The sequence below is a fragment of the Pleurodeles waltl genome, chromosome 4_2 (genome assembly GCF_031143425.1).
Source record: "Pleurodeles waltl isolate 20211129_DDA chromosome 4_2, aPleWal1.hap1.20221129, whole genome shotgun sequence".
Taxonomy (NCBI): Eukaryota; Metazoa; Chordata; class Amphibia; order Caudata; family Salamandridae; genus Pleurodeles; species Pleurodeles waltl.
The window spans coordinates 42,329,904-42,342,226 of NC_090443.1; the positions used below are offsets into that span (position 1 = coordinate 42,329,904).

General features: G+C 44.3%; 1 protein-coding gene across 3 annotated transcripts in view; it reads right to left on the bottom strand.

The window, feature by feature from the left end:
* Positions 1-2,114: 2,114 nt before the first annotated feature.
* Positions 2,115-12,323, bottom strand: part of SLC39A5 (solute carrier family 39 member 5) — a 163,209-nt gene continuing 153,000 nt past the window's right edge. For all 3 annotated transcript variants that reach the window (XM_069230561.1, XM_069230562.1, XM_069230560.1), the window contains exon 11: positions 2,115-2,720. In XM_069230561.1, coding sequence (XP_069086662.1) covers positions 2,571-2,720 — 150 coding nt within the window. In that variant the 3' untranslated portion in view covers positions 2,115-2,570. The remainder of the gene's footprint in view (positions 2,721-12,323) is intronic.

Sequence of the window (12,323 nt, forward strand, 5' to 3'; positions counted from 1 at the left end):
TTAACTGTATATTGCCTAGTAATAGATCAACATAAAGGACTCCTACTAGGGCTCTAAAGGTTGATGGTTAGGATCTTAAGTGTGGGATGCACCAGTTGTACGTTGCCTTCCTCCCTGTAGTTAGTATTATTCCCTCCACTTGAGTTTTTTTTCCAACCACAGGGCTGAGCCTCTGCGGTTGTGTGGCAGGGCACTGGAATTCTGACTAATATATCCCATTCAAGCTCCAAGGTCAGGGATACTTTGAAAGGTGAAATATCTAGGGATGATCCTCCAAGGGTTCAAATTCCATGGTCATAAGAAATTAGCAAATGTATTCTCGGCAGGCTTGAGAGTTGAAACCCCAAGGAGATTGTTCCCTAACAGATTTTGATCTCTAATTGGACAAAAGAAGATCCTCAAAAGACTTTACCCAAGTGGTCAATATAATTGTGAGGTGACCTACCATCGAGATTGTCTTCCACTAGGAGTTTAACCCTTGTGGTCATAAGCTCTGGAAGCAGCCTCATGGAAGTAATCCTGAATTGTCTGAGGACGTAAGGTGACTTCCCAAGGAGATGGTTCTTTGCTGGTGAATTATCCCTTATGATCAAAAGACGTGAGAGGGTCTTCAATGGGTTTATCCCGATCAATCTGAAGACCTGAATTCTTAAGAAGTTGGTGCTTCACCTAGGATTGATCCTGCCACAGTTAAACCTAGGATGTGAGTTAGAGGTGATGGTTCACCAATAGAGATTTAGCTCCCACAATCAGAAGACTTGTGCGGTGTAAATTCTAGACAATGGCCTCCAGGATTTAGATTCCAGAGTCACAAGACATGATCAGTTTTTCAATTATTTATTCTTCTTAGTCATACGTTTGAGATCAATTTCCAGGGCGATCTCTTTGCTGGTGATTTGGGCACTACATATAAAAGAGTTCAGAGGTGAATTCTCTGTGTTGATTCTCAAAGGAGTTAGCTTTCAGGATGAATAAACAGTTGAGTTCTCTAAGAGATGGGTCTCCACTTAAGACACAAACCTAGTTGCTCGCCTTCCTTAAACCTTTTACTCTGAGTTGGGTCATGCAAGTTGTGATGCATTCCATTATTTGAAGAAAAAATAAACAAAAATGGACAGTGGAACTGGCTCTGAATATTTTTTGAGATTTAAAGTTCTGAGACCTACCTCTCCCACTCCCTCTCACAAACAATATTCCAGGAAGCAGTGGGATGTCATTAGATGGAGTGATAAAGGACAGGGGTGTTTGCAGACCAGACTTACTGTTATGAATTCCTGCTAGTAGAGAATTTGAACGGGATCCAAAAGGTTATTAAATAAATAAAGCACAGTTTAGTGACATAATTGCACACAAAGCCATTAATTACTGCTCCCTAATGATGAAAACGCTTCTTACCCTCCAGTGTTGTGGCATCCAGAAACCAAGAGGCTGCCCCTCCCCCCCCCCCCCCCTCCTCAGCCCCCTTCCAAGCCTTTCCCAGGGATCGCTATGTGGAAAGTGATTTGTCTCAAACTGTTACTTTTAAAAATAAAATAAGGGTGGGGGAGAGGAAGAGTGAATACACGCTAAAGTATGTAATTCAGAACTTGATCTATTTTATAAGATGTATTCTGCGACCAAGTCCTGTTAGTCATATTGTGGCGTTGACTCAATTCTGTTTATTAAAATGCTATTGCTTCTAATTCTTGTCTTGTCTTATTTTGTCACTTTCATCATTCTCTCTATACAGTTGATTGATATCCTGCAACAGCTAAATACATGTACAATGTTTTTTTGTTTTTACAAACCTCTTTTAAGTCTTGGTTAGTGTGTGTAGCCTAAATATGAGACACTCCAAAAGTTGGCAAATGCATAAGTAGAAATGTAAACCGAATTAGCCAAGGATTTAGCCCATCTTTAAAAGAAGTTAAGTATTGTTTTGTGATAAAGAAGCTTTTCTTGGACTTCATAAAAAATAAAAAATAAAAATCGGTGTTTCAGCTATTGTTTGACCGAATGAAAGCTCTTGCAACAGTATGTTAAAAAAAAAAAATCCTTCATCTCTGGATTTCCCTTCATGGCTTTAACTGTCAAGCAGATGACACCCATTGCAACTAAAAAGACCAATTCGTAGCTTAAAAATCAAAGCCTTTATTGGTAAAATGATTGGAGGCACAACATTTTCATCATACAGAAAAGGCAGTTAGCAATGGGACTGGATGGCTATGTATTCCTATGGCTTGCTTACATTGTCCTGTGGCATGATAGGTCAAAGTTTATTTTTGGGCACTTGACAGATGTCTCTTATAAACCTCATTTTACGTTCTGCATTTGTCCATCCATTTTATCTTAGATTTCGTAATATTGGCCCCCCTTGTGACACCACAACAGAGTAGAGTTAAGGGGTTGTCCATGAGTTTTGCAGAAGAATCGTAGCTTGGTCGGTTACGTTACAGACTGTCCCAGACACGTTCTGGTTAAGGAAGCCTCCAAGTGTTAGATCTAATCTTTGAAAATGAAAACAGAGGTGTTTCGTGGCCAGCAAGGGCTGTTTGGGTAGAGTAAATTGAGGCGAACGATGAACGGAGGGCTCATAAATCCGCAATGAGGAACTGCAGTCCATCTTCAAAAAGGGCGATGCAGAGCATCAAGGCTGTTCCCAGAAGAAACCCAAAATTGCGAAGAAAGAAGATCTTTGTCTTTCCCCTCCCAGCAGGATCCCGCTGCAACATGTCTGGAAGCTAAAAAGAGAGGGAGATCAAAGTCCGTTCTTTACATACCCACAGCAAACAGCCCTTACCACATACTCGACTTCTAGCAGCTTCTTCACTTCAATTAGTAAACTAGTTTAGCTAGTTATGCAAACGTTGCATAGCATTACAAACACTTGCCGGACTATTCAAATCAAGAATGATACATTTTAACAGTCCACAAAAAATAATCTACTGTGACATATCCTCATGCAAGCTTCACTTGTGCATGATAATAACGTTTTAAAATAGTATTCGGTGTTTTCTCAAGCTGTATTTATGGGATAATTAATCCCCAAGGACATTTTAAAAGTAAACCCACAGAGTGAATTGGGAGATGTGCACTGGGCTTGGCTGGAAAGAGCATATTATAGTGGTGTTTCAGACCAGTTAATTTGTTTGGCATCAGTCCTTCAGAGAACGGTCATTTTTACATGGGAGTCAAGAACTTCTGCATCGTGACAGAAAGTTCTAACCCTTGATTTGGTTTCAGTTTTATAACCTGGATTGTAGTTCGTGGCATCTGCGTCTTCTTCACATAAGTAATTGCCTGTGTTGCAGAAGATACCACAGGTCTGCTTTCCTCCTGTATCCGGTCAGAAACAGGGGGCTTAATTTCAAAAGGCTTAGACCTTTCAGGCCATACTTCTCCCATCCAGTGTGGCCTCTGTGGCTATTCAGGCGACCCACAGGCAGGCATATGCTGTGCTCTCTAAAGTGCCTAGATTTTGGTCTCTGCCTTTACTTCAGTCACTCTGAAAGCCTAGTGACACTACCATTGCCACCTACCAAATCTAGTCTACCCCCATCCTCTCTGGTTTGGCAGGGGCACAGTTAATGATAAAGAAAGGGCCGACTGACCTTGGAGGAACGGACCCTTCCCCTCTGCAAACTACTACGAAAGCAACATCTCAGATTAACAAGGTTAATGAGGGCGTTTGATGACCATTGTCCCCATTGTTTCTCTGCAAAATACCAGTGACTTAGAATCTGCATTATCTTTCCAAAAGGGCAGTAGAGGAACTGCCAAAGCCAAAAGGAGATAAAGTGATGTATTTGCTGCATTTTCTCATACATTTGCACCATATTGGGCTCATGTAATATAAACAAATATGTAAAATAAAAACATACATTTCATCCAAGGTGTCCAGATTGCAGAGGTTTCTTGATCGGACTCGGATCATGCGGCTGGTAAATTCATCCTCCTACTCAAAGGTGGCCTCTAATATTTGGCAAATAGGTGCATCCAACCCCCATATCCTCATACACTCCTCTGTGAAGCAGGCAGGCGCCGCCCGTTCTTTAGAGCGGAGGGGCCACACATACCCCACCTTTTGCCCCTCATGAAGAGTGTCCGTCAGGCTGAACAAAGGTCAGCCTGACAGACACTCTTCATGTTTAGGTCAGGCAGCCAGGAGCAGACATGCGCAGACTTCTGGCTGCGTGAGCTGAACTTTGCTGGGCTGGTGAGGTCACAGCTTCTATGGGCATGACTTCCTCGGCTCAGCAAAGGTGCCTCAAGGCCCTCCCCTGGGTGACAAGGAAAGTGTCACCCATTGACTTCGACCTGGGCGCTTCAGGTTTAAGCCCTGAAGCGCCCAGGGTGAGTGTCAGTCAGTGACACTTCGTCACAGGGTGGGGTGGGGTGGGGTCAGCAGTCTGACCGAACCCATCCCACTCTGTGACGAGGTTAGGTCAGCCATTGAGGGAAGGCAGCAGTGAGAGAGATGTTTTAAAATGAATGGTGCGTGCATGTTTGGATGTTATGAGTGTTGTTAATGGATGTGCGTGTGTGAGAAAGAATGAGTGTGTCTGATCTTTTAAAATGAATGTTTGGTGCGTGCATGTTTGAATGTTAGGAGTGTTAATGGGTGTATAAGAGAAAGAGAGAAAGAATGTGTGTGTGTGCGCTTCCCACCTGCCCCCATCCCTCCTAAAGCTGCCGGCCGCCACTGGAAGCAGGGCTTAGAATGTCAAGTCAGAATCTAGGGGGTGGGATGTCGCAGTGGTCAGACCACTGAGTGGGACCAGTCTACCTTACCCTGACCCAAGAAACATGCTTAGAAGAGAGCCAGAAAGGATGTGCTCCATGGGCCTCATGCAGGGTATAGGCCCAAGTCAGAATGTCTGTTTCTGCAGACTGCTCACTGTTGCATCTCATTGCAGAGCGAGACTTGGGAAGACAGGAGGTAAGACTGCTCCAACCAGACCTTGCAACATCCTGTAGGATGCATGAAGGCAGGTAGGAAGTTGAAATGACCGCTATCCGGCAGAAGTTTGGGCTCAAACTTAAGGGCAGCAAGAAGGATTGTGCTCCACAGCTGGCCTCTCCCCAAACCCCTTATGACTCCGACATCAAACCGCCGGAGCGGTCGTGACGCCCAGGGCCCCCCCAAGTGTTAAAGAATCTGGTCAGCAAAGAGGGAGCAATCATACTGGGTGCCTGTTAAGTGGCCCCCTAAGTCTGTATAACAATTTGGAGCTAGCCTGAGCAGTGAGAGCTATATTAGACTGAAGATGGTGGCACAACACAGTTGTGTGCTTTGTAAGGGCACTGTACTAGTGGCAGGTCTGTGCACTAAAGGCCTCAGCAAGTTACTGAGAAGAGGAAGCCATTGTGACAGAGAGGATGCAGAAGGAACAACCCAAGGGAGCAAAGGTGGCAGCTAGGTCTTCCCATAACAACCTTTGCACTAGAGATGCCTTGCTGATGACTCCTTGAGAAATCCTCATGTTGGAGGTGGGTCAGGTTGTTGACTATCTGCAGCAGCCAGACTTATCGGAGAGTAGTGTGACATTTGCCTATATATAGTGTCAATACATAAGACACGACTCAGTAAGGAGATCCACACCAATTTACAAAACTATTAAGTATCTTTATATATATATATATATTTAGGCACCAGAATCAATACGATCAGGTAAGTAAAACAGTTACAGTTTTTAAATGTAGACTGCAATTTTTGGAAGCTGCAATGTTATGCTATAGAGGAAAAACAAATACAGCAAAACAGGTACAGTACAGTGACTTACATGACCAATCTCCTGGACTTAAAGTATTAGGCAAGGGTCAGGACCACACCGGACGGCAGCAGTGGTGATATCAGGCTAGTTCTAACTTGTCAGCCAGCAAACAGGTAAATGGTAGGTATTTCAGAGGCACCTCTAAGGTGCCCTCTGGGTGCATGCATTAATAAATCCATCACTGGCATCACAGAGAGTTTATTTATCTGAGATGTTTGATACCAAACATCCCTATTTTCATTGAAGCAATCATTTAGCTGGGGAATGAGTATTGAGTATTGACCAGGGTCCAGCACATGAACTTAAAATGGCTTCCCTGATCACTTTGTGTCTAAGAATCAACAAAGACATTGCAGGGGCATATCTGCTCTTGCAGATATGCCCTCACATGTAATATAACGCACCATGCCTTAAGGATGTAAAGCCTGCTGTAGGGATGACTTACATATATTACATGCAGTGTTAGGGGACAAGACCTACAGGCTGTGTGCCATGTCATGTTTTCATTTTTAGCTGCACCCTGAACAACTAGACAAAAAAAAGAAATGAACAAGCTGTTCTTAAATTATCTCTTTCAGGCAAGAAATGATATAAGGGAACTGGAGAAAATCTGGCATTCGAAGATGGACCCATCAGACCTTTTAACTGTCAAAATGCAATAAAAAAACAATTAAGGGCCTCATTTACAAGAATCTGACGCATCGGCTCTGATGCGTCAGATTTCTTGTGCTGCCCAACTACCCCTAACACCACCACGGTAACGCTGTATTTCCAGCAATGCATGGAAGGCTCCCATTTTAAGAAGCTTTGCATCAGTTTTCACACAGTGAAGCCGCAGAGCGACGCAATGAAATCAGATTTCACTGCACCAGTTCTGCATGACTTCTAACTGAGGAACACCTACCTTGCATACATTATACCTGGCACAGGTATCGTGTGGCGCAAGGCTTTACAAACTAGAGCGATGGTTCCATTGGACCAGTATGTAAATGTTGCTCACTGTAGGAGACTGCTTAGCGCCACCACAGCATTAAAAAAAATAAACATTTTTCAAAAATGACGCTATAGTGGGGCAACAGGCTTGTAAATAAGCCCCTCAATATTTTGACACCAAAACCAGACAATGCCAAAATGAAGAAGACTAATTAATCCGCCCAGGGACTTTTTTTTTTTTTTAAATGGGTGATCACAAGGTTTCTTGGCTGCACAATTTTAATATGATCTTTGATTTCTTCTCAAGCAAAATTGTTAATTAGAAAATCTATCACTGCACCAAAGAACTTGCCTCTCGGTGATAGACTATCATTACATGCCAAAACATGAAAATTTGGCTGAGTTACTGACTTTTAAATTATAACCCGCAACTTCTAAATCAGGTCCTAAGCCCTCAGAACTGAATACCTCCTAAACAAATGGCAACACAATTCAGAAGTCTCTGATGAAGACCTCTCAGCACTTAGCAACAATATCATACATTCCCTACCAACGAAGGAGTTTTAATCATAGAATATATGCATTATTTCACATCTTCCCTATAAAGAGCATGTGACTCCCAAAGCTTGAGTCACTGTTCGCCATCAAAAAGCTTAAACCATTCCTCCACCACTATGACTTTCGGCAGGTGGTGCAGTTCCGAGTGTTATCCAAAGTGGACCACAGCACCTCGTCCATAGCTAGTCTACCATTTGTAGGGCCAAATCAAAGTGGTCATACACCTTGTAGCCACAACACTTGCCAGGAACCATAAAAACATGACCTTATTACTCTGGTCCTCAGAAACCCGGCTTTGCTTCCCCTTGAGTCCAGAATAAAATGCAAACTGTTTTCTGTCGCATAAAAAAACTGCATCCCAACAAACCAAGTTATCCGACTTCCCCACTCAAAGGATCTGGTAACAAATTCATGTTGAAAAGCTTAGAGAATCGATCACTGCAAACAAGGAAACCCAACACCCGAAGAGCAGCCTCACAGTCCTTTTCAGGAGCTGCATCACAGATTTGGAACTCGCTCACAATGAAACTTCAATGGTAAATCTCTGTTCGTTTAAAAAAAAAAAAAACACACACACACAACTCAAAACATTCCCCTTTGGAAATCACTTAAATGGCGCATCATTAGCTAAACACAGGGCAGAATTCCCTGTGAACTTCCCCCGATTTTACAGTTATTAATTTTACCTCCAACATAATTCCTAATGCTTGCCATGTTTTCCTGCCCTCCCATTCCCCTTTATTCATCCGTACTTAATCTCCTCCCTAATGCCATAAGTGCCCCTTCCCTTACTCAGATTCCTCACTTATTATGGACCATTTTAGAACTAGCTTAACTCTGTAATTGACTTGTGCTGGTTAAAATAGTTTTTTTTTTTTTAAATCTAGTTGGATGTATGTTAAAGGAGGTCTTCTTGTTTCATGTAAAGTGCACTGATGCCTATGGGTGAAGTGCACTATGTAAGAATATATAAATAAATGTAAGAACATCTGCAGTCCTGCGACTCCACTGACAACATCACTGAAGATCCTTAAGGGCTGGAAGGGCTTTCAAGAAGCAACAACCCCAGAGGGGGTTGAAGGCAAACCTCGTAGAGTACTGGATCAAAAGAATCGTCCCAGCTGATCATCGTTCTTGCTTAATCATATAGCAGACACATCGTGTGCTGGTGCCCAAACCACCCCCAGGCACCCTGCCGTGACCTGTGATCACAGAGGTCCTTGTGACTTTTGTGGATCAAATCCAGAAAGTAGGGAGCAACTTACCATAACTCCAATATGAATGTCACAGAGTGGTGATAGGTATCAATTACACAAGACGTGTACAACCACCACCCCACCCCCCCCCCCGCCCCCCACCCCCCAATCACAGAAAACCTTTGAAGAGGTCAGAGAGAAGCTCCATGTGATGGATTTCTGCTGCATGTTTCCGTACTGAGCTAAGCTTAATGTTCTCCACTAGTCAGGAACCTTTTTCTTTGTGACACCAAAGACTGCCTGTGACTAGGTGGAGAAGTGAAAAAAATAGACCGAAATAGGGAAGTCAGCAAGAAATTCCCCGTCACATCAAGATCTCCTTGTTCTTAGCATCAAATGAATTGGATCAAGGGCAACAAGTCTTCATGTTTATTTTGTTCAAGGACAAGTGGACACAACCCCCTGCATCACGAAAACTTTGACTGTCAGTTTACAGCACCACAGTATGGTTATGCTAAAAGTGAGCATTTGCTTTTAAGGAAAGGTATGCATCCGTATGTGCAAGATATGGTTTGTGTCAGACCCCCCCCCCTGAACCCCTGGTTCTCCCACTGCTCACAGATTCACTGCCTCCAAGCCCTGTACCCCAGACTCTTCTACAACTGCTGTTACACTTCTCCACAATCAACGGTATGACCTTTCACCTGCCGGCACTGTCTCTTCTCCTGCAACACCACAGCACCTACTTGCACATCGACCGTCAACACGCCTGCTTTGGAACAACTCCACTGCCTCCTGCTCAATGCATGATCACTGCAAGCACACCACTGAGATCTGGGACACCTTCACCTCCCTCACCCCCCAATGTCATCTTCCTCACCGAAAACTGGTTCTATCCTGCAGCCCCTACAGACATCACCTCAGGAACAAAAGACAGCTACAAGATAGCACACCGAGACAGCATCAGAGAACACGGAGGTGGAATCACCATTATCCACAAAGAAACCATCTACTGCACCACCGCCACAGGTGACACCACCCCTATTGTGGAATAACTCAATTTCCAACTCCAAATGTATGGCAAAACCACCTTCAGAGGCACTGTTGCCTACAGACCTCCAGTTCCATGCCCTCATCATCAACTCCAAATACTACATCTTACTCAGAGACCTCAAGGTTCACCTTGAGGACCTCAACGACAACACAGTCAACCTCCTCAAAAGCACGAACAACATTGGCCTCACCCAACTAGTCACTGACCCCACACTACGCAGGACTATCTTCACAGCAAGCAACTGTGTCTAATATAGCTATGTCAGTGAGCTTACCCGGACAGACCACAACATTGTCACCTTCACAGGATCCCCTGGCATCGCCACCAAGCCACACAGCACCTCACACCCCAGTTGTAACAAAGTATCAGAGAGCCAGCGGACTGGTGCCCAACACCTCCTGCTCCGACACCACAACCATCTTGGAACAGGCTGTCAAAAACTACTCTGCCTGGATCATCTACTGTGTCAGTCACCCCCGTCTAGCCCACCAAACTGAAGAGACATTCCAAACAAGCTAGCCTGTACATTAGGGAACAGACAGGCACGAAACACAACTGCAAGCGACTAGGAAGGCGATGGCACCAGGAAGGAGCCCGCTGAACGAGCAACCTTTAAGTCTTCTCTCAATCAATACCACAAACTACTGAGAGAGATAAAAAGAAGCGCCCTAGCTGATTGCATTGATGCCAGGTATAACCACAGCAAAGAACTATTCAACATCGTCAAAGAGTTTGCCAACCCCATACCCATCAAAAACATCACTGTGTTTCCAGGAACTCTGCAACACTTTTGCGGTCTTTTTCCACAACATGATCTCCACCATGTACACAAACTTTGTACCCCAACCTCAACCCACCACCGCGACACCCTCAGCTGCCTCGCTCCCACGGTTGTGAACCTCTATGCGATCTCAGAGCACCTGCTTGCCACCTGTGACCAGTTCACCACATAAAACACAACAATCATCATGAACTCTGTCCACTCAGGAGCACCCACAGACCCCCATCACCACCACATTTTCAATCTCAGGAGCAAGAGGATCAGCAGTGAGCTCATGCCATTTTCAGGTGGCTGCAAAGTCAAACCTCTCCTAAAGAAAACCCTCTGCTGACCCCAGTGAACACAAGAACTACTGTCCCATCTCACTGCTCCACTTTCCCGCCAAAGTGCTTTAAAAGGCCATCAACTGCCAAGTCACAGAACACCTAGAGATCAGCAATCTTTTTAACCCCTCCCAATCTGGTTTTCGCACCAGCCACAGCACTGAAATCACCCTTTTTATGCAATTGACATTAGAACCCTCCTCGACCAGAGAGAAATGGCAGCACTTATCCTCCTTGACCTCTCAGCAGCATTCAACACTGTTTCCTTCCACACCCTTATCAAGAGGCTTCATCACATTGGAATCTGAAACACCTTGAAATGATCACCTCCCTCACCAGAAGAACCCAGATAATCCTCCTACCACCTTTCAGCTCAGAGCCCAAGAACATCATATGTGACATCCCTCAAGACTTGTCCCTCAGCCCTAAACTGTTCAACATCTACATGACCCCCCCCCAGCTAATATAGACCGAACCCATGGAATGAATATCATACACAGACACCCAACTCATCTTCTCACTATCAGAAGACCCGTCAACCACAAGGGCTAACTTCCGCAGATGCATAATAGGCATCTCCAACTGGATGAAAAACTGCCTAAAACGCAACACAGACGAAATGGTAGTGGAGATCATCAGGAATACCACCTCCCAATGGGACAACTCCTGCTGGCCTTTGAAACTAGGACCAGCACCCACTCAGACAGACCGCACACTCAACCTTTGCACCACCCTGGACAGCAAGGCCACCATAAAAAAAACAGATCAACGCAATCTCTTCTGCCTGCTTCCTCACTCTGCATGCTCCATAAAATCTTCAAATGGCTCCCTGTCAACACCAGACTAACCGCCACTCAAGCCCTAGCCACCAGCAGCCTCAACTACAGCACCTCACTATGTAGGAATTATAACACACCTCTTGAAGAGACTACAGACCATACAGAATTCAGCGGCAGACTCATCCTCTACCTCCCCAAATGGACCCACAAAACTCCCCCACCTCAAGAAGCTCCACATGCTCCCCATTCAGAAGAGATGTCAATTCAAGAAGTTGGTCCACACCTACAGGGCCCTTCACAAACAAGGATCAGCATACATCAACCACTGCCTGAACTTCCACAAACCCTCCAGACACCTACAATTTCCTCTCCCTTGCACACAACCCCCTCATCCGCTGAAGCAACAGCTGAGCACTTTCCCTCTCCTACCTTGTGGCGAAATCCTGGAATGACCTCCCCGTTCACCTATGGACCTCATCCTCTCTTCTGGAATTCAGGAAAGGACTCAAGATCTAGCTGTTCAACTGAACCCCTTAGCAGCGCTGTTCTCAGTGCCTGGATACCCTTGTGGGTGATAAGCCACGCTCTGTAAATTGATTGAGATGTTCAAAATGATATGCATCGTTCATTGATGCAAAGCCTACATTTTTATTGTTAGTGTGTGTCACAAAGAGGTGCAAGCTCAACTTGCATTAACAGTGAACAATATAAAAGTATATATAAATGTTTGCAAAATTTAGCAATTTGTCTATTTAAAATGCTTTCAGAATGCTCCTTTATGCTAGGACAATTAATGCTCAAGACTGAAAATGAATGGTTAATTTTATTTTTAAAGCAACCAATGTAACAAAAAATATTTGCAACTTGCAAAAAAAAAAAAAAAGCAGTGGGTCTCGCGTTTGCTCAACTCCGAGCTATTAGCGTTGTAAATTCCTAACTGGACTTT